This window comes from Branchiostoma belcheri, unplaced genomic scaffold (assembly GCF_001625305.1).
Source record: "Branchiostoma belcheri isolate BF01 breed outbred unplaced genomic scaffold, Haploidv18h27 scaffold6, whole genome shotgun sequence".
NCBI lineage: Eukaryota > Metazoa > Chordata > Leptocardii > Amphioxiformes > Branchiostomatidae > Branchiostoma > Branchiostoma belcheri.
In genome coordinates this window covers 2,219,151-2,241,375 of record NW_017804242.1, presented here as the reverse complement: position 1 = coordinate 2,241,375, position 22,225 = coordinate 2,219,151, and the positions used below count along the sequence as shown (strand labels likewise).

The 22,225-nt window shown below is 41.0% G+C and overlaps 2 protein-coding genes across 4 annotated transcripts; both read left to right on the top strand.

The window, feature by feature from the left end:
• Positions 1 to 234: 234 nt before the first annotated feature.
• Positions 235 to 5,667, top strand: LOC109482572 (homeobox-containing protein 1-like). 3 transcript variants are annotated; one of them, XM_019785337.1, is made up of 9 exons: positions 235 to 651; positions 1,418 to 1,591; positions 1,985 to 2,167; positions 2,591 to 2,790; positions 3,195 to 3,318; positions 3,644 to 3,765; positions 4,215 to 4,310; positions 4,753 to 4,866; positions 5,325 to 5,667. In XM_019785337.1, the coding sequence occupies exons 2-9, from the start codon at positions 1,425 to 1,427 to the stop codon at positions 5,477 to 5,479; spliced, it is 1,161 nt and encodes a 386-aa protein (XP_019640896.1). In that variant the 5' UTR covers positions 235 to 651; positions 1,418 to 1,424; the 3' UTR covers positions 5,480 to 5,667. The 3 variants fall into 3 exon arrangements, with proteins under 3 accessions (XP_019640896.1, XP_019640893.1, XP_019640895.1); XM_019785334.1 differs by having other exon boundaries at positions 236 to 651; positions 4,215 to 4,334; positions 5,325 to 5,666; XM_019785336.1 differs by having other exon boundaries at positions 236 to 651; positions 4,215 to 4,334; positions 5,328 to 5,665.
• A 4,660-nt stretch (positions 5,668 to 10,327) lies between these two features.
• LOC109482571 (homeobox-containing protein 1-like) lies at positions 10,328 to 20,556 on the top strand. The gene is made up of 8 exons (XM_019785333.1): positions 10,328 to 10,439; positions 11,820 to 12,015; positions 12,329 to 12,618; positions 12,901 to 13,097; positions 13,556 to 13,783; positions 17,998 to 18,093; positions 18,542 to 18,714; positions 19,429 to 20,556. The coding sequence occupies exons 2-8, from the start codon at positions 11,833 to 11,835 to the stop codon at positions 19,549 to 19,551; spliced, it is 1,290 nt and encodes a 429-aa protein (XP_019640892.1). The 5' UTR covers positions 10,328 to 10,439; positions 11,820 to 11,832; the 3' UTR covers positions 19,552 to 20,556.
• Positions 20,557 to 22,225: the final 1,669 nt, after the last annotated feature.

The window sequence follows — 22,225 nt, the reverse complement described above, 5'->3', positions numbered from 1 at the left end:
TAGTATATAGAATATAATAGTAATGAAATATGAGATTTAATTTGATATTTATTGCTTATTTTATGTTTTTATACAGTTTACATTAACAGTGGGTCCATTGAACGTAATGGACTCTTCCAGACGCAATCAAAGACTGGAGTTTCTGACCCAGAAAAGAAGCCCCGCCATTTCCAAAGTTTTCCGCAAGTTGGAAGAAAAACTGAAACGTCTAAGACAGCTGGATAAGACAGTGATGCTTAAGCTGGTCATTCGGAGACATAAATATGATATCATAAGGCATTTTCCGGAGGGAGTCTAACAGAACAGCAAGTTAATAGTTTTAGTTCTAAACTTCGTCGCGATAAAATCTTGTAGACAACCAGAAGAGGGCTAAGTTTTGCTGAGAAAGTAAAATGGATGTTGGTGTACAAAAAACGCCAAGATGTCGGCAAACTTGAAGAAAATCTGCCGACTTGACGTCTAGTTAACTGGTCACCGACGGTAACTGGAATAGTTAATTACATATCCCAGCATGCATCACTTTCAACATGGCTGACCTAGGGTTTGGGTTATAAACCCGGAGGTTTTGGGACCGAGTTTTGATAGTTTTAGCAGTTTTGTACCAAATTCGGACGATTTCACCGAATCGGTCTGCAAGCGGGAGCCATATAGGTACGTTTTGATCAGGTTTCATCCTTTGCAACCGTTTTTTCCGGGAGATATAGGCGCGAAAACAGACAAAGAACCCGAGTTGTTTTTCAACCAGCGCCCCGTTTATCGTGTTATTATGCTAATTTCATTAATTTATAAGCCATCCCAGCGGCCCCGTGACTCCAACCTAGTAACGTGTTTGTTCATGTCGGTCACGTCTGATGCCAAGTTGATGTCTGGGAAAAGCGGCGCGCGAGGAAAAAGCGCGTTTCGCTCGGAAACGGAACATCGAAAACTGTTATAATGGAGAGTGGCGGGAAATTTGACTTGGCAATCGCCGATGTTGTTATCCTACAGTTCCTAAGTTAGTGGTAATTAAGTTTGTGGTGTATGCTCTGGTTAGCGATGGTTAACTTGGGAGTTATGCAGATGCTATCTGAAACGTCTGACTCTTCACAAGATTTATCCAGTCGCTTGACGTATTACCTTAGCCAAGAACTTGAAGAAGGTTATCTTTTTGTACTTTGTAGTAATGTATAAATTTGTACAGTAGTAATGTAAGTTATATTTATCTATTTATTCAAAATTTTTAAATTACAATATAAGGAGTGCACTAGGCAGCGTTATGTTGATAGCGTGCACACCAAAAACCGGTATATGATGTCATTGTGTGTGGTTTAGCATGATAACTTCAGAAGACATAGATTGATGAGATTTCGACATGATTAGATTTTGGGCTCCCAGGCGGGTTGTTTTGTATCACGTACGGGTTGTTTGTTTGTTCCAGGTGTTGTATGATGGGAGAGCCGCGGTACACGATCGAGCAGATCGACTTGCTGCAGCGGCTGCGCCGGACGGGACTCAGCAAGGACGAGATTCTGCAGGCGCTCGAGACCATGGAGAGGCTGGACCGCGAACACGGGAGTACCGTCGCTCCTCCGGTACATGCAAGTACCAACAGGTATATAATAATATGGCATCTCTTACCATCCTAGAAAATACATTTTCAAAACTGCTCAAGAAGTCTGACTACTGATACTGAAAAAGGGACCAATAAAATCTGTTCTATATGTGGGTGTGTGGCACGTAGACAGGTAGTCACTAAAGAGAAAATTCCTAATGTTTGAGTCAAAGTGTGGTTAAAAGGGGAAAACAATGCAAGGAACCAACAAAAAGCCGTTACATTGTCCAGGCAGATGGTCCTTACATGTGTGTAGTGGTTTTGTTGTGAATTTTGATGATGGTATAGTCGAAGAATGATAAAGTTGGAAGTTGCACCAAGTGATTCCTATCCTTTACCATCATTCTTGAAGTAAAGACATTTGATTTCTTTCAACATCCACTATCCCTTCAGGACCATGCGATGGAACCTGAAGACCGAAGGTGAGATTGTCCCGGCTGCCAGCCCGCCTGTCTCCAGCCCACAGGGGGCACTGGCAGCTAACGGAACAGCCGCCCCCATGGAGCAGCCCAGGCCACACAAGGACTGTGTGCTGTCAGAGGAACAGATCCAAACTGAAGTGGAAATCATGCTCAAGTAAGAACTTAGTCTCCAGGATCTCTCCAGTATGATGGTGCTAGTGAGCATGTCAGTAGAACGTACTGCACCTGCATGAAACCTGTAATGTGTGGTGGCTTAAAGCACTTATGTAGAACATCTCCTTTAAAGCTGTATTTGCATATTTAATTTAATAAGGATTACGACCCGTCTATAGTTTTCAAATGTTGTGTCAACAAGTGTAGTCTGTGGTATAACCTTTCATTAGCTTAATATAAGATGGGGTGTGCTCGACCTCTGTCCAGGTGATTTGAAGTATTTATTTGTAATTGTACAGTAATGAACAGAAGATCACAAAATGGCAGCTGTACTCACACACAAGCATTCCTTGTTTGGTTTGGTTTGTCTTCCTTTATTAAACACATCAAGACCGATAGTTTTCCCTTTTCGCCGTCTCCTCAGTAAGAATGTGGAGTCCGTGAAGGAGGAGCTGCGACTGTTCCTGTCTGAGCGCCGGATCTCGCAGGGCCTGATCAGCAGGTTCACCGGCATCAGCCAGTCCTACCTGTCCCAGTTCCTCACCCAGGGCCTGGACATGAGCGTCATCAAGAAACGCACACTCTTCACCTGGTACATCCGCGAGAAGTTCTCCAACTCACCCAGTAAGTACATGTATATAGAAGAAGTCAGGGCTCACAATACTACCACAAAAGTACCTGTTACTTAGTGCAGGTAAAATTGAAGCTGTGCAGGTATTTCTGATGTCTACCTACACCTAGTGGTAACCTGCCATAGAAGTCAAGCTGTTTTCCATTCTAGTTTCTAACAGGGAAAGGCAACAATTTAACTTGATAAAGTTCCTTTGTACTCACTCGTTCTAGGTATAGTTGTAGAAGATCAAAAGTCACTGTAGTTGAGAGCAGGTACAATGTAAGACAAAGGTGGGTTTCGGTGATGAAAAGACTACTAGCCCAGTTCCCTAAGGGTTGATAGATAATGCTGAAAGCTGCTGTACTTTTATTGTGTCCATGAAGATGTATCTATAACCATGATCAACCCCTGACAGTGTCGGCGCTTGACCTGACGGCAGCGGTGCCCAAAGCTGTGCGAGTCGCGGAGCACGTGGATGATGACCATGACTGGACACCTCACCTTCAGTTCAGGAGCAGCGTACACAGAAGAGGTCATAGGTGAGATTTGGAGTCTATTGTTTAACCAAGGCCCCAAGAAAAATGACAGTGGGAGTCTTTTGTCAGAGAACTGAACACAAATTTTCAACAATATAAAAAAATAAACCCAATTTTCATAGCTAAGTTCAAATTTAACACAATAAGTTTTATTATTTTTTTCTGACACTTAAATTTCTAGAATATGTACAGTGGTACAGTTTTATGTATATAACCCTACACAAATATCTATCTGCAGCAGTGCACCCACAGTTGAATGTTAGGTGCAAATTTTGGGAGCACAGAAGTGCAGTGTTTAGAGCCTTGAAGTCCTATCTTGTGTCCCCAGGTTTAACTGGCCTGAAGCCTGCATCACCATCATGGAGAAGTACTTTGAAGAGAACCAGTATCCGGATGAGAAGAAACGAGAGGAGATCACCAACGCCTGCAACAGTGTTATACAGAAACCAGGTACAGATACAGGATCCTTATTCATCAAGGGTTCTTGCTGCAGTTAGTGAGGGAAGCTGCCCACACTTGCATAAAAAAGAGCTGTCCTTGGTGCTGAATGACCATCACACTTAGCTGTCCTTGGTGCTGAATGACACTTCCACATAGATATTCTTGATGTCGAATGACCCTCACACATAGATATATCTGCCTTTGGTGCTGAATGATCCTCACACATACCTGGCTTCCTGCTCGGGCTGTAGTTAAACTGTTACCAAGGCTCCCCCTGTCTCTCCCCCACAGGAGTGGACCTGCCAGCCCAGATGTTGGTAAACTCGGCCCATGTCTACAACTAAAACCCCAGTTAACTCTTAGAAACATACAAAAGAGCTGGCCTTGGTGCTGATTGACTCTCACACATAGCTGGTTTGACTGTTATTACAACAGTTCACCATGTCTTTCCCATCCAGGAGTTGATCTGCCGGCCCAGATGTTGGTAAACTCTGCCCGCGTCTACAACTGGTTCGCCAACCGACGGAAAGACGTGAAGAGAAGGCAGTCAGCAGGTTTGACAAGTTTTGGGGTTAAAAGTAAATCTCTTTTCTTTATTCTGACTAGTTGATATATAGCAGTGTTGTACATCTGTTTTTGCATGCAGCAGGCTTTTAGCTAGGATTGTTTCAGAGGGTGCCCATAATTGTTCATTCTTCACATGCAGTATATTGTAAGTGGGAAAAATTTTTAAATTCATAAATCTCTTCATTTTATTTCAGGTACAAGTTTTTGTATTAGTTAACATTATATTTGACTTGAGGCTTGTGAGAAGTATGTGTATAAAAAGGGGGTTGTCTTTATGGTGTTCTAGCACTTCTGCTTAAAAGTAGGGTGTTTAATTTTCAGTACAAGGTTTTCCCCAGATGTCCAGATGCCCCTAGCTAAAAGCCTGCTTTGCGTCTAATTATTTAAAAAAGTGTTGAAGACTTAACAGTACTGTTTTCCACTTTATAGTTCACAACACCATGTCTCCGGTGCCAAGCAGTCAGTCCAACCCCCACCACCGAGTAGAGGATAGGGTCAGCCAAAATACAGACCACCACCCTGGGAATGTACTACAGGAACATGGTTGGTGTTGTAAATATATTGTTTTGGCTAAGCTGTGGGTTTGTGTGTTTGTCTGAACTGAGAGGGTTGATATATGAAGATTGGGGAAGATTGACAGGCAGAATGACAGAGGGTCATGGGGTCAGGATATGGGGTGATAATATTTAAGGTCCCAGAATATTTCTGAGAGCCTTAGATCTTAATTTATCAGTCAGAACACAATATTCCTTTATCGTTTCCTTCTTTGTGATGCTAATTCCATCACCCTCCTTGTTTGTGATCATGTGAAGCAATTTAACGCTTTCTACACATAAGTGTACTTGTTGGGTCCCCTTGGCCTCCAGTTTGCAGCAATTCTTGTTGTTCTGAGGCTGTCCATCCTCCATGCATTCATGTAACACATCTTCTCCTAGTAACAATTTAAGGTATTTATTGAGAGTAATTCTTGCCATTAAGCTAACCTCACCTTCACATTTCAGTAGAGCCGGAGCACAAGGAGGCTCACCAGGATCCCGTCCAAGTTGCAGTGGAGATGGCAGCTGTCAATCATGCCATCATGGCACTCGTCAATCAGCACAGCGAGGACATGGACCAGGGGGAGGAGCAGGAGGAGGAGGATGGGGAGTACAGCTAAGAGATGAGGAGGATGGGGAGTAAAGCTAAGGGATGGGGAGTACAGCTAAGGGATGAGGGGGATGGGGAGTACAGCTAAGGGATGAGGAGGATGGGGAGTAAAGCTAAGGGATGGGGAGTACAGCTAAGGGATGAGGAGGATGGGGAGTAAAGCTAAGGGATGGGGAGGATGGGGAGTACAGCTAAGGGATGGGGAGGATAGAGAGGACAGCTAAGGGATGGGGAGGATGGGGAGTACAGCTAAGGGATGAGAAGGATGGGGGGTACAGCTAAGGGATGGGGAGGATGGGAAATACAGCTAAGGGATGAGGCCATAAGGTTCAACTGTAATTCACATTGTCTTCACAGTACTAAAATTTCAGGGTCTGAGAAAAATGGACATGTTCACAGAACATGGGGGAAAAGACAAATGATGGGCTAATGAAGTACTTTGAAAAAAAAACGGAAGTAGTAAAATGTACACTATTAAGGATTCAATGAAAGTTTTAACCCTTAGCACCCTGTAGTACCAATTTGGATGCCAATTGCCTGCAGCAGGAAAATACATTTGGCGAGTGTATGTAAAGGAAATGTTATCAAGGGTTCTTCAAGTTTTTTAACGAAAGGTCACGATAAAATCATGATTATATCTTTATTGCAAATCCATGCCTGAGGGCAAATTGCAATCAAAAGAAAAATGTAATTAACTGATTGTAACAGGAAAATGCAAATGATTAGGGTTGAGTAAAGTTGGAATTAAGTGCAGAAAGATACCAGAAGTACATTCTGGTACATGTATATGTAGTTGGAAAGACAATTTGTGACACCAGAGTGCTCACACTCTATCTTAAGATATGTTGCATTAGATTTTGTACTGGTTAACCCTTGTACCTAGTACCTAGGAACAGGACCTAGAATCACACTAATACAACTGTTGCATAACTTGTAAGGCAAATACTTATAAGTGCAAGTAAACTCTGGGTTGATAGAAATACCCATTAGTGGGGAAATGTTATTGTTAGTTAGCCATGGGTGCTGCCCACGTTTTTTTTATCTCTAAAGTTTAACAGATTTTCTCAGACATTCCTAAATGTAAGTACGGCATGAATGTAGAAATCACAGATTTGTTTCAAATCCTAGATTTACTTGTTTTGTGCCATGATTCATGAAATCGGTTTCTATGAACTGAAAGTAGAGCTGTGTACCTAAACAGATTTTAGGTACAGGTACAGGTTCAGGTACACAGGTTTAGGTACAGGTCCGGACCTGAACCTGTACCTGAACAATTCGACCAATTTATATGCTCTTCTGAACTCCTTCAATAACAAAAAAAAACATGAATAAACTTGATAGTTAAGGTTTATTCTTTGTTTATGGCGAATGCTCAGATAAAATATAGGCTATATATATGTTTTTGTTTTCATGAACACACTGTCCTTACACAGGGACCCATTGTTAACCAGCTATTTACACATTTGAGGTCACAAATAGGCATAAAATTGGTGTGAAATTGTTTAGGTACAGTACCGGTACTGAGGGATTAGGTATTTTGGACCTGTACCTAATCAATTTTACCGGTACAGTATCGGTACTGCGTACCGGTACACAGCTCTAGCTGAAAGAAAGCATTTTTTACATCATGCTAACTGGTATTTACTGGAGATCCTAGATTGAAAACTTCCAGTAACAAAGTCTGAAAATTTGAAGGAAATTTTACTGCAATTTTTTGGAGTCTCCAAGAGCAATACTTTTGTATATAAAGATCAAAGTGGCCCCTTCTGCTCTCCCCTCTAGATATACAATGTGCCAAGTCTGAACAAGGAAGGTGTAACTGTCAATCAATCTGTAGCTTCTCTCATTGGTTGAACAACAGACCAATCAATGGCCTGCACATTGAGTGGTTGTGGCCTCAAAGTGAGACCTAGCCAATATATCTTGGTCCTGGTTGAATGTTTGTCCTTTTGTAATATTCGTAACCTAATGTGGAACCCAACAATTCAAACATGTAAAAATCTTAGTGTCTTTTTTTTATTTCAAAGTTCTAGTGTTGTGAGCAGGGTCTTGAAGGTCCCAATAGTATTATGTACATTCAAGTAGTGAAACTGCAGAAATGTCGTTTACAAACTAGTGAGGATTTTAATGTGTTTACTAAACAAACAAACTCACTACCTCCTTTTAGTATTTGCACCAGATACTTACAGGTATCTGAATGCAATAGATTTTTCCTACTACCAGTAATATTAATGTTAAGATGGTCGTATGTTGATAATCATAAATGTGCTAATGTTGTGATGTAAATAGTTTAACTATAGAAAGGCGTCTGTATTTTGTATGTTAGATGGTGCATCATTGTCTAATATCTAAGCCCCATGTTGGAACTAGATTTTTAGTTTTCATTTTTGACTGGTATTATGATGCCTGTCCAGCTATTGGAAACCAGGTTGAGTGCAAGATGCAACTGTAAATAATTTCTATTCAACTTTCTTTGTCTCATCTGTGATACACAATGTTTGTTATTTTTTTGTATTGTTGCACGTTATTTAATGTATTATTTATACGTATTGTGTAAGTACATTTTAGTCATGTTAGAACTTAAAGAATATTGCGTATATATTTCTGTCCGTGAAATGTTAACTTTGGGCAAATGTGCCCACCTTATGTTACGAAGACTGGAAAAAGCAGTCATTAGTCCAGTATGTAAGTTTTTACATGCTGTAACTGAAAAATGTACATTAAACCTGATCGGCATTGAAAATGTATTTCATGAAATGTTTTCGTCAGGGTTTTTTTGTCTTCTTCGTGCATTGTGTCAATTCAGAGTAAAAAAAAAATATATGTATATATGTACAAATTTGACTCTTACTAATTGTGTGTATTCCTTATTTTTACACAATCAACATGTGACATTATAGAATTTACAGAAAAATAGACCCTATACATTGGAAGAGTTCGGAACTTTTAGGCATCTATATTCTTATTGCATCATTTTCATATTAAATCAAGAGTGACTGGTTATAGGCCATGCCCTTTTCTGCATTCAACTGCAATGTAAAAGGAACTATCGCAGGATTCATTTACACCTCGTCAAATGCTTGTCCGTTCGCATGCAGTACGGTTAAGGCTGACAGGGGGCGTTTTTCAATGAAATGATACCGGAACTTGCGAGGTGTCCACCCCCTTAGAATATCGTCATGTAAGCATTTGCTGCACTGTTGGCGTAGTCTGAAAGGAGGCGCTATGGTAGGTTCTTTAGGGAAGTGTAGTCTCTACCAGACTAAAAACGCCGGTTGAAAAGTAGTGAAAATTTAGCCAAATGTTGGCTACCAAAAAATTAATTTTCCCGATGGAAATAAAGCAGTTCACTCCCCTGGCCAGTTACTGACCCTATAGTTGCCGAGTCTTAGCATCCATAACCTCTCTTAGTAATGCCTGGCAGAGGCTAAGGCTTCAGAAGCGGCTGGAAAGAGTAGAAATTTACCATATACACGGATAACATGCTAGTGAGTCAGTCCGCCGAAGGAGCGGCAAATTTAAATCCTAGGTTAGAGCATGGACCTCCATGGTTAGAAACGTCCTCTTGGATTGGACGTAATGCCCGAGGTCCCATGTTCAAGGAGAGCAACACCTCGAGCACATTAAACATCCCACCACAACTACCGAAAACACCTTACAGTCTGGCCTGTGGGTTGCTGGAAAGGTGATAGACACTTGTCATGTTAATCAAATAAAGTAGCGTCTCTAAATCTAGGACAATATAAACACACAGCGTTCAGACTTTTATAAATTAGCCGTCCGTGTCTAGATTCTCCTCTGTGCCAGTGCATACTGATACCTAGCCTGGCCTAGACGGGTCTTAAGTCTGTTGGGAAAGTGTTCGTGTTAGTCTACTATTATGTCTGTTATTGCCTGTGAGGCGCCACAGCCACAGGAAATACTCTCCTACTCGCAGATCATTAGGTTTCGGCTTATTTTTGAAGCGTTTAGGTGATTTTATGGGGCTTCTTTTTTGTACTGTTATCATTTTTTGCTGGTAGCACTGTCTTGTCTGGTCAATTGATACTGTCTTGCAGCCACCAGAAGATCTGTTTGGAAATTAAAAATAAACGCAAATTGTTAGTTTGTAACCCTTATGTGACAGTTTTCTGACGGCGGCTTCGCAATAACTAAAATCAACGCGTACGTGAGTTTTGATTTGAAAGCAATGCATATTTACTACTAGTACTGCGCGATATATAACACTATTCAAACGAGTACGCACGAGCGCGCAACACAAAATGTAGTGATCGATTGGTATCAAAGCATGGCAGCCGCACTGAGCATCAAAAGCGCGTTAAGGTAATCATGAAAATTCATCTCGTATGGAAGCCGGCATCTCCGTTATTATATAAACACTCATGTATGTGATTAGTATTCATATCCTAGGTGCTGTTTTTACAGAAAACATTTTCTAATAAATTGTTGTACAAAAGGTAACATTTTTTACACTTTTACAAGTAGGACCAAATTTCTATAACTAGTTGTAAATTCGATAAGCAATGTTAAAATTGTTCGGCTTAACCAAGATTTTACTGTTTTTAAATGACACAGATTCACCTTCAAACGCCAAGCTACGAATTTGTTTGGGTTGATTTTTGCTATGCACAAGATATATTTCCCTGTTGGGTCGATGCTACACATCAAAAGCCCCTACCGGGCTGAATATTTCCCATCATAAGCGCGATCAAACGGTTATGAAATGAAATTAATTCCAAAAATATGTTTCACTATGTTCAAAGTTTCCTCGCCTTTTATTTACCGCCGCTTCAAATGGCACGACCCGGCCGATGACGTAGGCTTGTAAAATTTAATTATATTCCCTCCCGGTGCCACTTGCGCGCTGGGCGTTCAAAATATTGACGTCCGATTTAAGTATCCTCAAAATTCCGACTTTTGCGCGCAAAACGTGGAGTTTGCAAACTTCGGTGGCGTCGGCCGACGAGTGGGTAAGTTTATGCACGCAGTTTTATCGATTTAAACCCGCAAATGGTGGGTTTATTTACAAAAATTACAGATAATAGTCGACGTCGCCGGGGGCGGGCGCCATATTGAAGAAAGGTCTTGGCTGTTTAAATTTAATCCTGTTTTTTCGGACAGCGAAGCTTCCCAGCGCGGGTCACGGCGAAATTTGAGCGGGAACGGCCACATGCAACCTTTCCCTGGGCTGTTTCACGTGTTTTAGCCACCAAAGAGCCGATTTTGTGCCGAAAATCGCGCCGTACGCCGCGTATTCTGGGCCAAAATTGCACAGGGGGAATTCAATTACTGTTAATAGCTTTAGCCGCTTACGTCTGCTTAATATTAAATAGGCGATACCATCTCGGCTACCGATGGGGGTGGTCAAGTCCCGCGCCAATAAATTTGTCCCGGCGTGCGCTCGACGCATGTTTGGCAGAAATAGTTGTGTAGCAGTTATGACGACAACTATATCGTAAACAATTAGTAAAAACTAATAAGTACAGTTCCTTGTCTCGTATTGGCCAATATCAGTTGAAATTGCGGCAAAGGATGTGAGGAAAATGCGTGCTGCAAAAATCAATAGAAATACTGCATTACAATCAATAGGATCGGAATATGATTCACATAACTCTCAGGGGTGACTAATTGATCATTAGAAAAGAGCGAAAATTTGTCTCTATTACTGTCTGCATGAGTTACAAGTGTGGAACAGCTTTGGCTGCTTATGAATAATAATCGAGGCTTATAGATCAGGATTTCTGTGTATCTGGCTATTACCATCTTTAACCTCCCATGAAAGAATTATCTACATAGATGCTAAGCATCACTTTAAAAAAAGCATAAGATTGTAAATTTGAATATTTCTACTCTATGTGTCTTTCTTTTGTCATGTCATAATGATATCCTCACATTTTATTGCTGTAATCTTGGGAAGCATTTCTACAGTGACAAAGTACTTGCATGTTGCATGATATTAATATTTTTCTGAAACTAAAAATGGAATAGATCAAAATGTTGTGCATATTACATATTCCTTGATTTTTTGTTATGTTTACCATCTAGGGAGGAAAAGATATTGTTTTTGTTCTGTTTCTTATTCTCCAAACACAAAAGGTCAATAACCTGAACCAGACCACTGTCACCATGGTGACTAATGCTGTATCAGAAACCCTGCAGTGTTGGGTTACATTATGTTGCAAGTTGCAGGGCAGAGTTGGAGGAGAATATGAATGGAGTTAAAGAATAAACAGAGCAGTAGTTTGTTACAGTAAGTAACTCTAGATCATGTGGAGGTAAACATTATGCGTTTGTTTTGCAAATGTTTATTTATTTCTTTATTAAATGTTACCTTTCTTGTTCCCGCTCAGTATTTGTGCCAAGATGGCCACTACGGGAACCGAGCCGCGGTTCACCCTGGAGCAGCTGGACCTGCTGATGCGTCTGCGCTCAATCCTGCAGAGGCTGCAGCAGACCGGCCTGTCGCAGGACAGCATCTTCCAGGCGCTCGGCACCATGCAGCGCATCGAGACCGTCAACACGGGCATCTACGGCATGTCCCCACAGGTCAGCCAATGCAGCAAAAATGACTTCATTTACCACATCCCCCATACTGAATATGAATCTATCCACCTCCTGCACAATTATGAATTGTTCCTAAATCACCTCTGTCCAAAATGTGAAGTGTTCCAATATAGTAGTCGACGTCTGCAGGAATGGAATATTCCAACACATTTTGTTCTATTTAGAACTGTCAGTTGGAAATTTGGGTTTTTAAGCTTAAGAAGTGCTGTTTTCACTTGTCTTAAAATAGCAAAAAAAGTCCCATTTTACACAATTTTAGGTGCCAAACATGTAAATAACGTTCTGTGCACTGCAGGTCAGCCACGTGACCATCCAACCTCAGCTGGCTGCGAACCCGACGCAGTTCATACAGACGGCGCAGAACAACCTCTTCCCGGCAACGTCCATCGTGACGGTGCCGCAGGGGGTGGTGGTGGCGAACGGAACAGCCCCGCCCCCTCCGCCTGCTGCCGTGGTGAAGGTGGATTCGGGGGGAGGAGCGGCGGCAACCGGAATGCTGCAGGCCAAGGACATCCTGAACACGGACACTTCAGCTGAGTCAATCACAGAGGAGGACCTGGAGAAACAGGTGGAGGAATTGCTCAGGTAAGACATCTTCTTTTGGATCCATCATTACGTTTACCTCCACAGAATGAAAACACATTGCTTTTGCTCTGTTTCGTCCTCTGCTTCTCCAACAAATATTAAAGGTCAGTGACCTGAACCTGGTGTCTGTCACCATGGTAACTGGTGATGTAGCAGACACCCTTTGGTATTTGATTACAGTAAGAATAATATTTTAGATTTTAATGATTTCAAGTGGTATGCAATACTTTTCGTCAGTGATTTAGGAAAGGACTTAAACATTTTCAAATACCCGTTTTCCAGCAAAAACATCATGGATGTGAAAGAGGAAATCAACAAGTTTCTCCACGTCAAGGGCATTCCCCAAGGTCGTCTGGCCCAGGCTACCGGGATCAGCAGCAGTTACGTGTCCCTGTTCCTGAAGCAGGGGCTGGACATGACGGCCATGAAGAAACGAGCCATCTACACCTGGTTCTTAAGGCAGAAGCACAGGAAACCAGGTGGGAATATGTCATTCTCATCATTTACTATAGATTTTTTAGCTATGTTGGAGGGCAGTTCAGCACCAAGGACAGCTATGTGTGAATGTCATTCAGCACCAAGGACAGGTATATGTGAGGGTCATTCAGCACCAAGGACAGCTATGTGTGAAAGTCATTCAGTACCTGGTACAGCTACGTGTGAGGTTAATTCAGCACCAAGGACAGCTAAGTGTGAGGGTCATTCAGCATGAAGGATAGCTATGCACGAAGGTCATTCAAAGGACAGTTATACATAAACGTCATTCAGCACCAAGGACAGCTATGTGTTAAGGTGATTCTGCAACAAGCACAGTTATGTGCACTATGAGTGCAACCTTACATTGTATGTACCCTCTTGTTTTGGCCGTTTTGACAAGTCTCATTCAGTGTCCATATCAGAGCATTTTCATTCTTTGGTCACCCCCCCCCCCTCCCAGGCCCACTTCCCAACGCAGGTGGCTGGAAGTGGCAGAAGAAGCGCTCCCTTGACGACCCGGATTACGACCCTGCCCACAGCCCCGGCAACCAGCGCCGCGGGTCCAAGTTCCACTGGCCGCCGTCCGCGGTCATGATCGTGGAGAAGTACTTCCAGCAGAACCCGTACCCCACCGAGGGGGAGAGGGAGGAGATTGCAAACGCCTGCAACGGTGTCTTACAGAAACCAGGTAAGACTGAAAAGTGAAAATGATCTCAAACCAGTTCAGCTGAAGTGAACATTTGACTGGTCATGACAAAGAAGTCAGACAATATGTACAGTAGTAAGCAATGGACTGTCAGTTCCAACATTGGGTAAGGTAATTTTATAAAATATCCATGTACTACATACTTTGTAAACCCATTTGTAAACCCATGTTGATATTGATCGTTATCAAACCCATCTTTACTATGGTATGAAACTTCAACTCTCATAATATACTAGCTTAAATGCAACAATACTCTTGTCGTAAAAGTAGGAACACATGTCCTCTTGTTCCAATTGTGAGATATTGCTAAGAATATGAGGTGTTCGCTGAACATAGGTTTTTGGAACATCCATGGCTTAGGGAAAAAACTTATGGAAGATAGTTTTAGAAGTAGCGTAGACAATCTAGATTTCTTCTCTCTTCTCGAAACCTGGAGCAACGAATCCTCAGAAATAGACATTCCAAATTTCCATCACTTTTCATCCTTAAGAAAAAAACATAGAAGGGCAAGAAGAAACTCTGGTGGGATAATCTTTTACTTCAGAAAAGAATTGACAAAGTTTATAAGAAGAGAACACTCCACATCGGATGACTTACTCTGGGTTCGAGTATCAAAAGACTTGTTTGGACTATCAAAAGATGTTTTTATATGTACGGTATATATAAGTCCCTTATACTCAAATGTCCACAAAAGGGCGGATGATTGTATTTTTGATACCCTGGAGAGGGATATAGCGACTTTTAGCTCCAAAGGCTATATTATTTTAGGGGGAGATTTCAATAGTAGGATAGGCTCTCTACAAGACCTCACCGAGGACCCCTTTGACCCGGATTTTGAAGAAGAAATTCCCCTTCCTAACCCAAATATCCCCAGAATTAATTCTGACAGAACCCCCCCAAATCCCTTTGGTAAGAACCTAATTCAACTATGTTCCCATTCAAACCTGCGCATTCTAAAACGGTCGCATCCTGGGCGATCTAAATGGAAAGTACACCTGCTACCAGCCTAACGGCTGTAGCACGGTGGATTACGCCATTACAAGTAGCGCACTTCTTCATAACATTAATGTATTCAAAGTTCACGAATTATCAGAGTTTTCGGATCACTGCTTGATAACTTTAAATATAAACACGCCACACTGGCACATTCAGGATACGAAAACGCGCAAAAGTAAATTAAACCCTCTTCCCAACAGGTTCATCTGGGACTCAAATTCAAGTGAAAATTCATTCAGGCTTTATGTAGTCCGATGATATCAGAAAAATTAAATAACTTCCTATCACCTGGACAAGATGTCACATCAACAGGTAACTACATTGATGAGGAAGTCAGTAAATTCCAGAAAATTCTAGAAATGGCCGGAAGGATATCATTAAAAGTAAAAGATAACAAAAGACACAAAGGACCAAAACAGAACAAAAATGGTTCGACAAATCATGTTATGAGGCCAGGAAGAACTGCGAAATCTTAGATACCTTCTTATGCACAACCCAAAAAATCCGTCCCTAAGAGGAAGTTACTTTAGAAAAAGAAGGAGTTCAATAAACTCATCCGAAAACGCAAACGAGAATACGAAAATAACTGTCTGATGCGCCTACAAAACCTCCAAGAAAACAACCCCACCGCCTTCTGGAATTTACTCAAAGAACTAAAAAAGACCGAACCAGTATCACAGGAAGATCTACCAGCCGACACCTGGGTCGAGCACTTCAAAAACATTCACAGCAAATCCAGATTAAAACAAGAAAACTTTGATCATAACTTTGAAATTGAAATTTTGCGCAAACTTCAGGCACTCCAAAAATATAAGCCAAGTCCAGGACCCTTGGACCAACCAATCACTGCCTCTGAAATTAAAGATGCAATTCACGCCCTCAAAAACAAAAAAGCCAGCGGGGATGACATGGTCACCAATGAAATGCTGAAAGCAGGAAAACATATCCTATTAACCCCTCTCTTAAGACTTTTTAATAGTACCTTCTCATCAGGAATTTTCCCCAAAATGTGGTCGAGAAGTTACATCGTCCCCATCTTCAAAACAGGGCGAAAAGACGACCCAAACAATTATCGTGGAATAGCCATTTCCAGCTGCTTAGGAAAACTTTTCTCCTCGATTTTAAACAAAAGACTTTCAACCTTCCTCGAAGGAAAAGAAATCACAAAACCAAACCAAACCGGATTCCGAAAAACTATAGGACAGCAGATAACATCTTCATATTAAAAACCCTTATCTCCAAATACACACAGTCGGGAAAACGATTATTCGCATGTTTTGTCGACCTGTCAAAAGCTTTTGACTCCATTTGGCACGAGGGACTTTTATTCAAGCTTCTTTCCAATGACATGTCAGGCAAATTTTTCGATGTAATTAAAAACCTATACAACCAATCTGAGGCCAGTGTTAAAACTAAAGAAGGCCTAACTGAAAGTTTTCCCGTTGAAATTGGTGTTCGCCAAGGATGTGTTTTAAGCCCAACCCTATTCAACCTATACATCAGTAATCTCATAGATAAACTCAACGCAGAAAACCTAGACGCACCCCTACTAGAACATTCCAAAGTTACTAGCCTCTTTTATGCCGATGATATCGTCTTATTATCGGAAAGTGAGCAGGGATTACAGAAAGCAATAAACACCCTTGGACGGTACTGCAAACAATGGAAGTTAACTATCAACCTGGCAAAAACTAAAGTAATGATATTCAACAAAAGAGGCCTCTTATTTTCTAACCTTCGTTTCTCACTAGATGATAAAGAGATAGAGATAGTTCAATCATACTGCTACCTAGGAGTTGTGTTTACAGCAGGATGTACATTTAGCACTGCCATGAAAAATTTACAAAAGAGGGCCCTAAGAGCAATGTTTAACATCAGAAGTACTCTCGGAGAAACCAGATCCTCTGTATCATTACACTGTAAACTGTTTGACACATGTGTTGTACCGATATTACTGTATGGCTCCGAAGTTTGGGGCAGTAACAGTTTGAACGACAAATCGCCATTAGAAACTGTACATCTGAAATTTTGTAAATACATTCTTGGTGTCCGTAGGAACGCCAGTAACTTCGCATGTAGAGCGGAACTAGGACGTTTCCCCTTACAGATAGAGGCCCATTGCCGAATGTACAATTACTATTTTAGACTAGTTAACGAAGTGCTCCCAAGTAGTTTACAATATGAAGCCTATACAGTACAACAAGAGCTAGTTCGCCGAAATATACCCTGCTGGTTATCTGATGTAAAGAAACTGTTAGAGGAGTCCGGTTTTGCCTACCTGTATTTAAACGGTCACTTAAACACACCCTCCCATCTAAAAGAACTAAAACAGAGATTGAAAGATATCCACATCCAAAAGTTCTACTCAGAACTACAAGCAGAAGGACGAAGAGAAAACCAAGGCAACAAATTAAGAACATACAAAACATTTAAACTGAACTATGAAAGAGAAACATATTTAAACATTACAAACTTCGAACATCGAAAAACCATGTGCAAACTTCGTATAAGTGACCATCCCTTACATATAGAATCCGGTAGGCACAACCGTACCCCTCTGAACGATAGGACGTGCGAATTCTGTGATCATCTATATGTAGAAAACGAGTCGCACTTTTTACTTGATTGTAGTTTATATGAAAATGAACGTAAGGTGTTATTTAATGTACTAGATTTAGACAAGAAATATAAGAAACTGTCCAAGCAAAATAGATTTATACATCTTATGTCAAGCAGAAATGAACACATTGTAGAAAAAGTGTGTGATTATATCAATAAGTGTTTCAAGAAGAGAGAAGAAACCAGAACCAAAAAATAGACAAACAGTAACTTTAAGAATTATGTAGTACTTAGAATCCTAGTATAGAACTCAAACATACATTATGTATGTATGCACCACATGTATTTTATACTGTGACAAAGCATGTATGCATTTAGCCCGTCTGGGCAAGGATATGCAATAAAGATCATTTCATTTCATTTCATTTCATAATTCTGCAGGGTTATGAAGTGTGCATACCTTGAGGATTACTGATGCTGCATTAAATTTTTATTTTTATGTGGTGATCTGAGGGTACCCACTTGAATTTGGAGAGTTGAAATTATATATTGTGCATGACCTACATGTACTTTGTAATTAGTCCAATTGTTATGAAATACATGTAGTTAACAGCATGTTTGCTGATTTTCCCTGTTCTCAGGTGAAGAGTTACCTGCCTACAAGCTGGTGAGTCCTGTCCGGGTCCAGACCTGGTTCATCAACAGGAGGAGGGAGGCCAAGATCAAACAACAACAGGGTGGGCCACAATTATAGCTTTCAAGCAATAGTTTTTATTTTATACCTACTTATCCTTCTACTTCTACCATCTGGGGTGTCGTGGGAAGTTGGCGTATGTCATTATGAAGGAAGTTTGAAGAAACTGTATTTTACAACACAAAAAATGGAATTTACTACTTCTGTGATATCACTTAATGCAATTAACATGGTGAATCATCCTTTACTATACTTCTACATGCTACAGTTGTACATGTGCATGAAAACCTGCCAGGTAGCCTGTAGTACACAACCTCAAGAGCTTGTGGCCATACAGATCTAACTATTCCCAGAACGACTTCTTGAGATCTACATTAAATTTGATAAGTCCCGCTAAGAATTTCATGGAATTAAAATGGATCATTATGCTCAAGACATATAAAAGAGCATGTGGCTCCCTCCCATCTAATCATCCTTTATGTATCTTGCAGAACAATATGCACAGGATAACGGGACCCGCCAGTCTCCGCGGTTGGAAGGAAAGGCGATGACTTTTCAGGAGGAGAGTGACCTGGACAGCGAGTCAGCGGAGTCTCCAAATACTGGAGCAGCGCTCAACACTGGCGAACAGAGCCAACTCACCGCCAACAGGCAAAACACTGAGGTAAGGTTTGATTTGATTTATTTGCGCATAGTAAAAGCAATTTGGTACATGTCTAATGTCTATATCTGCCTACACAGGTCAATTTGTTCCAAAAGTGACACCAAATCATCATCATCATAATGTGTAATATGGTTATGGATTGAATGTATTTTTTAGTATATGGATGTAACTGGTGTCACCAGCTCAAAGTGGATGAACTGAACTGAAATATTGCTGTTAGATGTTAGTCGCAATACCTTGTAGCATGTGGATTGTCAAGCAAAAAGGCCACACCAATTTGATTTGTTGGTTCTCGGGTGATTTTTTTGTAGGAAATCAATCAAGTGGGTAGAAAAGAAAACAGGCCTATGACAGCCCCAAATGGTACCATAGGAGCCAAAAGTTAACATACTAGGCTGGCTTATAATTCAAACTATGAATTTTGAACTTGAAATCAAATTACTACCTTGATAAAAAGCTAATAAAACTCTTGTATCTTCTGTCTAGTTTTTCTCCTTCTTGGACTTTGTTATACCCCAATCAAAATAGGAAGACAAGGCCATTCTTCAACTGTTGGTGCTAAAACATGAGCATTATGGGGTTGATTCAAATCAAATACATGTACTTTTTTTGCAAATCAGAAAAAAAGAAGCAGGCAAATCCAAGAACAAAGATGTTAAATTGGTATGGTAGAGTCCATTTATTTTTTCCCTCACCACCTATCCCCCCCCCCAGGACATGGACCCTGCCCGTCTGGAGGCGGAGCTGGCAGCTGTCAATCGATCCATCATGGTGCTCGTCAACCAGCATCAGGACGAGGAGACCGAGGAGAAAAAATTCAAATGGGAGGTCTCCTAACCTCCTGACTACTGTGTCAGCTTACTACAGCCAGCTGCTGCCTGCAAAACTGGTGTGTTACACTGAGGGGCAGTTATATCGGCTATACCAGCTATACAGATACAGATACTGCTGTATATGCAACCAGACTTACCGAGGATGCAGCAAAAGTTCTAAGCAGCAAGAGGGACTTAACAACAAACTTTACACATCAAAATCAGAAGAATGTGTTAGATGAATTTCTTCCAACTTCTTTCCCTTTTGCTGATGATTTGTTCCATACAAACACCTGTCCTCAAAGCAAGGATTTCTTGGACTGAATGTACAGTATATACATGTACTGTATTTATTTATTTATTTGCCAGGACTCTCTGGAATTTGACTTTGCCTACTATAAGTAATTATAAAAGTAGAAAAAGTTAGATAGATCATTTTAGAAAATTGACCAGAAATATGATTTGATAAGTTTACATCTAGATGTTATACACATAGACGTGTATAAGACAGATACCAGGCTAGGTTTATTAAAGGTCAGTGCACTGAAAACTACATGATGCTGAGATCTTACAAACTAAGACGTCGAAAATTGTGAACATTCAGTTGTTTGTCAAATGTATTTATTACATTACATCCCTTTGTATATATATTCAACAGCTGGCAGATTAAATGGTAAATCTCATGTGTTTCGATAAGTGTACATATAGTCTAAATCTCTTGATAAGGATTCATAGGTGCCAATTTTCCCCCATTTGGTAGAGGAAACATGTATATCACATATAGTACTGTACTAACATGCTATGAGAATTGAAACTGCCAATAGAATAGATAGCTATTTATTTCTGCCGATATGCCCATGACTTGGATATTGATTTTTGTTGTTTTATTTCTCAAAAACCTCAAAAACAGTGAAGTAGTACAATTGTTATTTATATGCCTTAGGCAACAATCTCATTAAATGTACTTTTGTATCAATGCCATTATCATCGGGTACAACTGTTTGTGCAATAAAGTCTGTGCTTAAAATGTACGAAGACAAAAGAGTAGTTTGATTATTCAATTGGACCCTGACACAAGAGTGACGCAGTTTTTTTTTTTAAATTCCAACATGTAATCACCAGACGTAGTGACGGCACACTCAAGTTTTTAAAACTTATATTAATGCCGCCACCAACACAGGGGACAAATACATGACAGGACATGACGCAGGTTTCGAACTCCTCTTGCAGTTCACGCTTTTCCGCCTGAGGCGCTGTTACGTCGGGCACACATCGAAACATCGATCGTCACCTCGGACATATTTTGACATAAAATTGCCCATGATGTCACCATTATAATATTCCTACACACCTAGCTGCAGATCTAGAAGTAATAAATAAACCATAAGATGTGCACTTTAACGAAGACAACCTGCTTAATTTCATAAATTCTTGTATAGCTTTGTCTTTTCATTTAAAACTACATACTATTGACAACGACTAACATACATGTACACACACAGAAAGGGTAAAACAAGGCTGAGGCAATAAAAATCATTGCCAAGGCGACGACTGAATGATATATATTATTTCATGTGGTGGAGCTAGCAATCTACATTACAATTATCAGAAAAACATATTTCCCTATGTTATAAAGACATGCACGTAGTGAAATTTACAGGCTGGGTGGAGGAGGTGTGGGGCAATATACCAAATACACGTATAGGAGGAATCAGCTGTTCTTCCCCAGCAATATAGATTTTATGATGACATACTTACTTACTTTACTTTGGTCGAGTTCCAGCTAGAACCAAACTGAAAACCATCCTCCACTTCACTCTATCCTCCACCAGAGACTGGATTTTATGTCTGGTCTGAAGTTGTTACTCCTTTGACTTTTTTTTACCTTTTGTGGGTTCCAAAAGGACGGATAATTTCTTTTCTCTCTGTGACATGTTTGAATATGGTCTAATTGGCCAAAGACAGCTGTGCTCTCTGTCCATGGTGTGGGGAGAAGACGGATGACCACTAATTAATCATGCCAGGCAGCTGGATGGGTGGCACGTGGGCACCCCGTGTAAGTTACCTGCTTGATCCAAAAACCACATGGCCGAAGGTTTCCTCCAAACCAATTCCCTGGGGAACGCATTCGTGCAATTTTTGAAATTCTTTCAAAGCGATCGTAGTACTTACACAAATGCCTCCGCCCCAAAGGCGTCGCCAATAAAGACCAAAGTCGTCAACAGTACTAGCACTATTCCAATCCGTGCGCACACAATATCCGTTTCACTTAATTCCGAATCCAACCTTAACCCTGTTTCCCATGTTTGTCCGCGGCTTTACCTGACCTGGTCAGAGATAAAACCGGCGGCCCCTTCAGTGGAGAGGTGTGCACAGGTGGGAGCTCCTGTGTCGGGCACACGGGGGCAGGGTTGACACAAGGGCTTAATTTGTGTGCTCGTACATATCACACCATGGGGAGAATACGTGTTCTGCGGAGACTAGGGACACATGTGCGGGCTTCATATGGCTGGACAGCTCCATAATTCATCCTTAGCCTGACTACATGTACATCACGCTTCAATTCTAGCATGCTCCTACTCCTAGCCTGACTATATCACACAGTTTTCTGGTAGCCCTTCTATTGCCCAGGGGAGGAGTTATGATCAGCCAGTTGTATCCAGCACCGTGCTTTATCCAGAACCATGCTTATGCACTGT

Excerpts from the sequence above, each read along its gene's own strand:
- LOC109482572 (XM_019785334.1), top strand. The coding sequence starts at position 1,425 with ATGATGGGAGAGCCGCGGTACACGATCGAGCAGATCGACTTGCTGCAG. Across the intron at positions 2,791-3,194 it reads GAAGTTCTCCAACTCACCCA|TGTCGGCGCTTGACCTGACG; the intron begins GTAAGTACATGT and ends AACCCCTGACAG. Across the intron at positions 3,319-3,643 it reads GTACACAGAAGAGGTCATAG|GTTTAACTGGCCTGAAGCCT; the intron begins GTGAGATTTGGA and ends TTGTGTCCCCAG.
- LOC109482571 (XM_019785333.1), top strand. The coding sequence starts at position 11,833 with ATGGCCACTACGGGAACCGAGCCGCGGTTCACCCTGGAGCAGCTGGAC. Across the intron at positions 13,784-17,997 it reads CGGTGTCTTACAGAAACCAG|GTGAAGAGTTACCTGCCTAC; the intron begins GTAAGACTGAAA and ends CCCTGTTCTCAG. Across the intron at positions 18,715-19,428 it reads CCAACAGGCAAAACACTGAG|GACATGGACCCTGCCCGTCT; the intron begins GTAAGGTTTGAT and ends CCCCCCCCCCAG.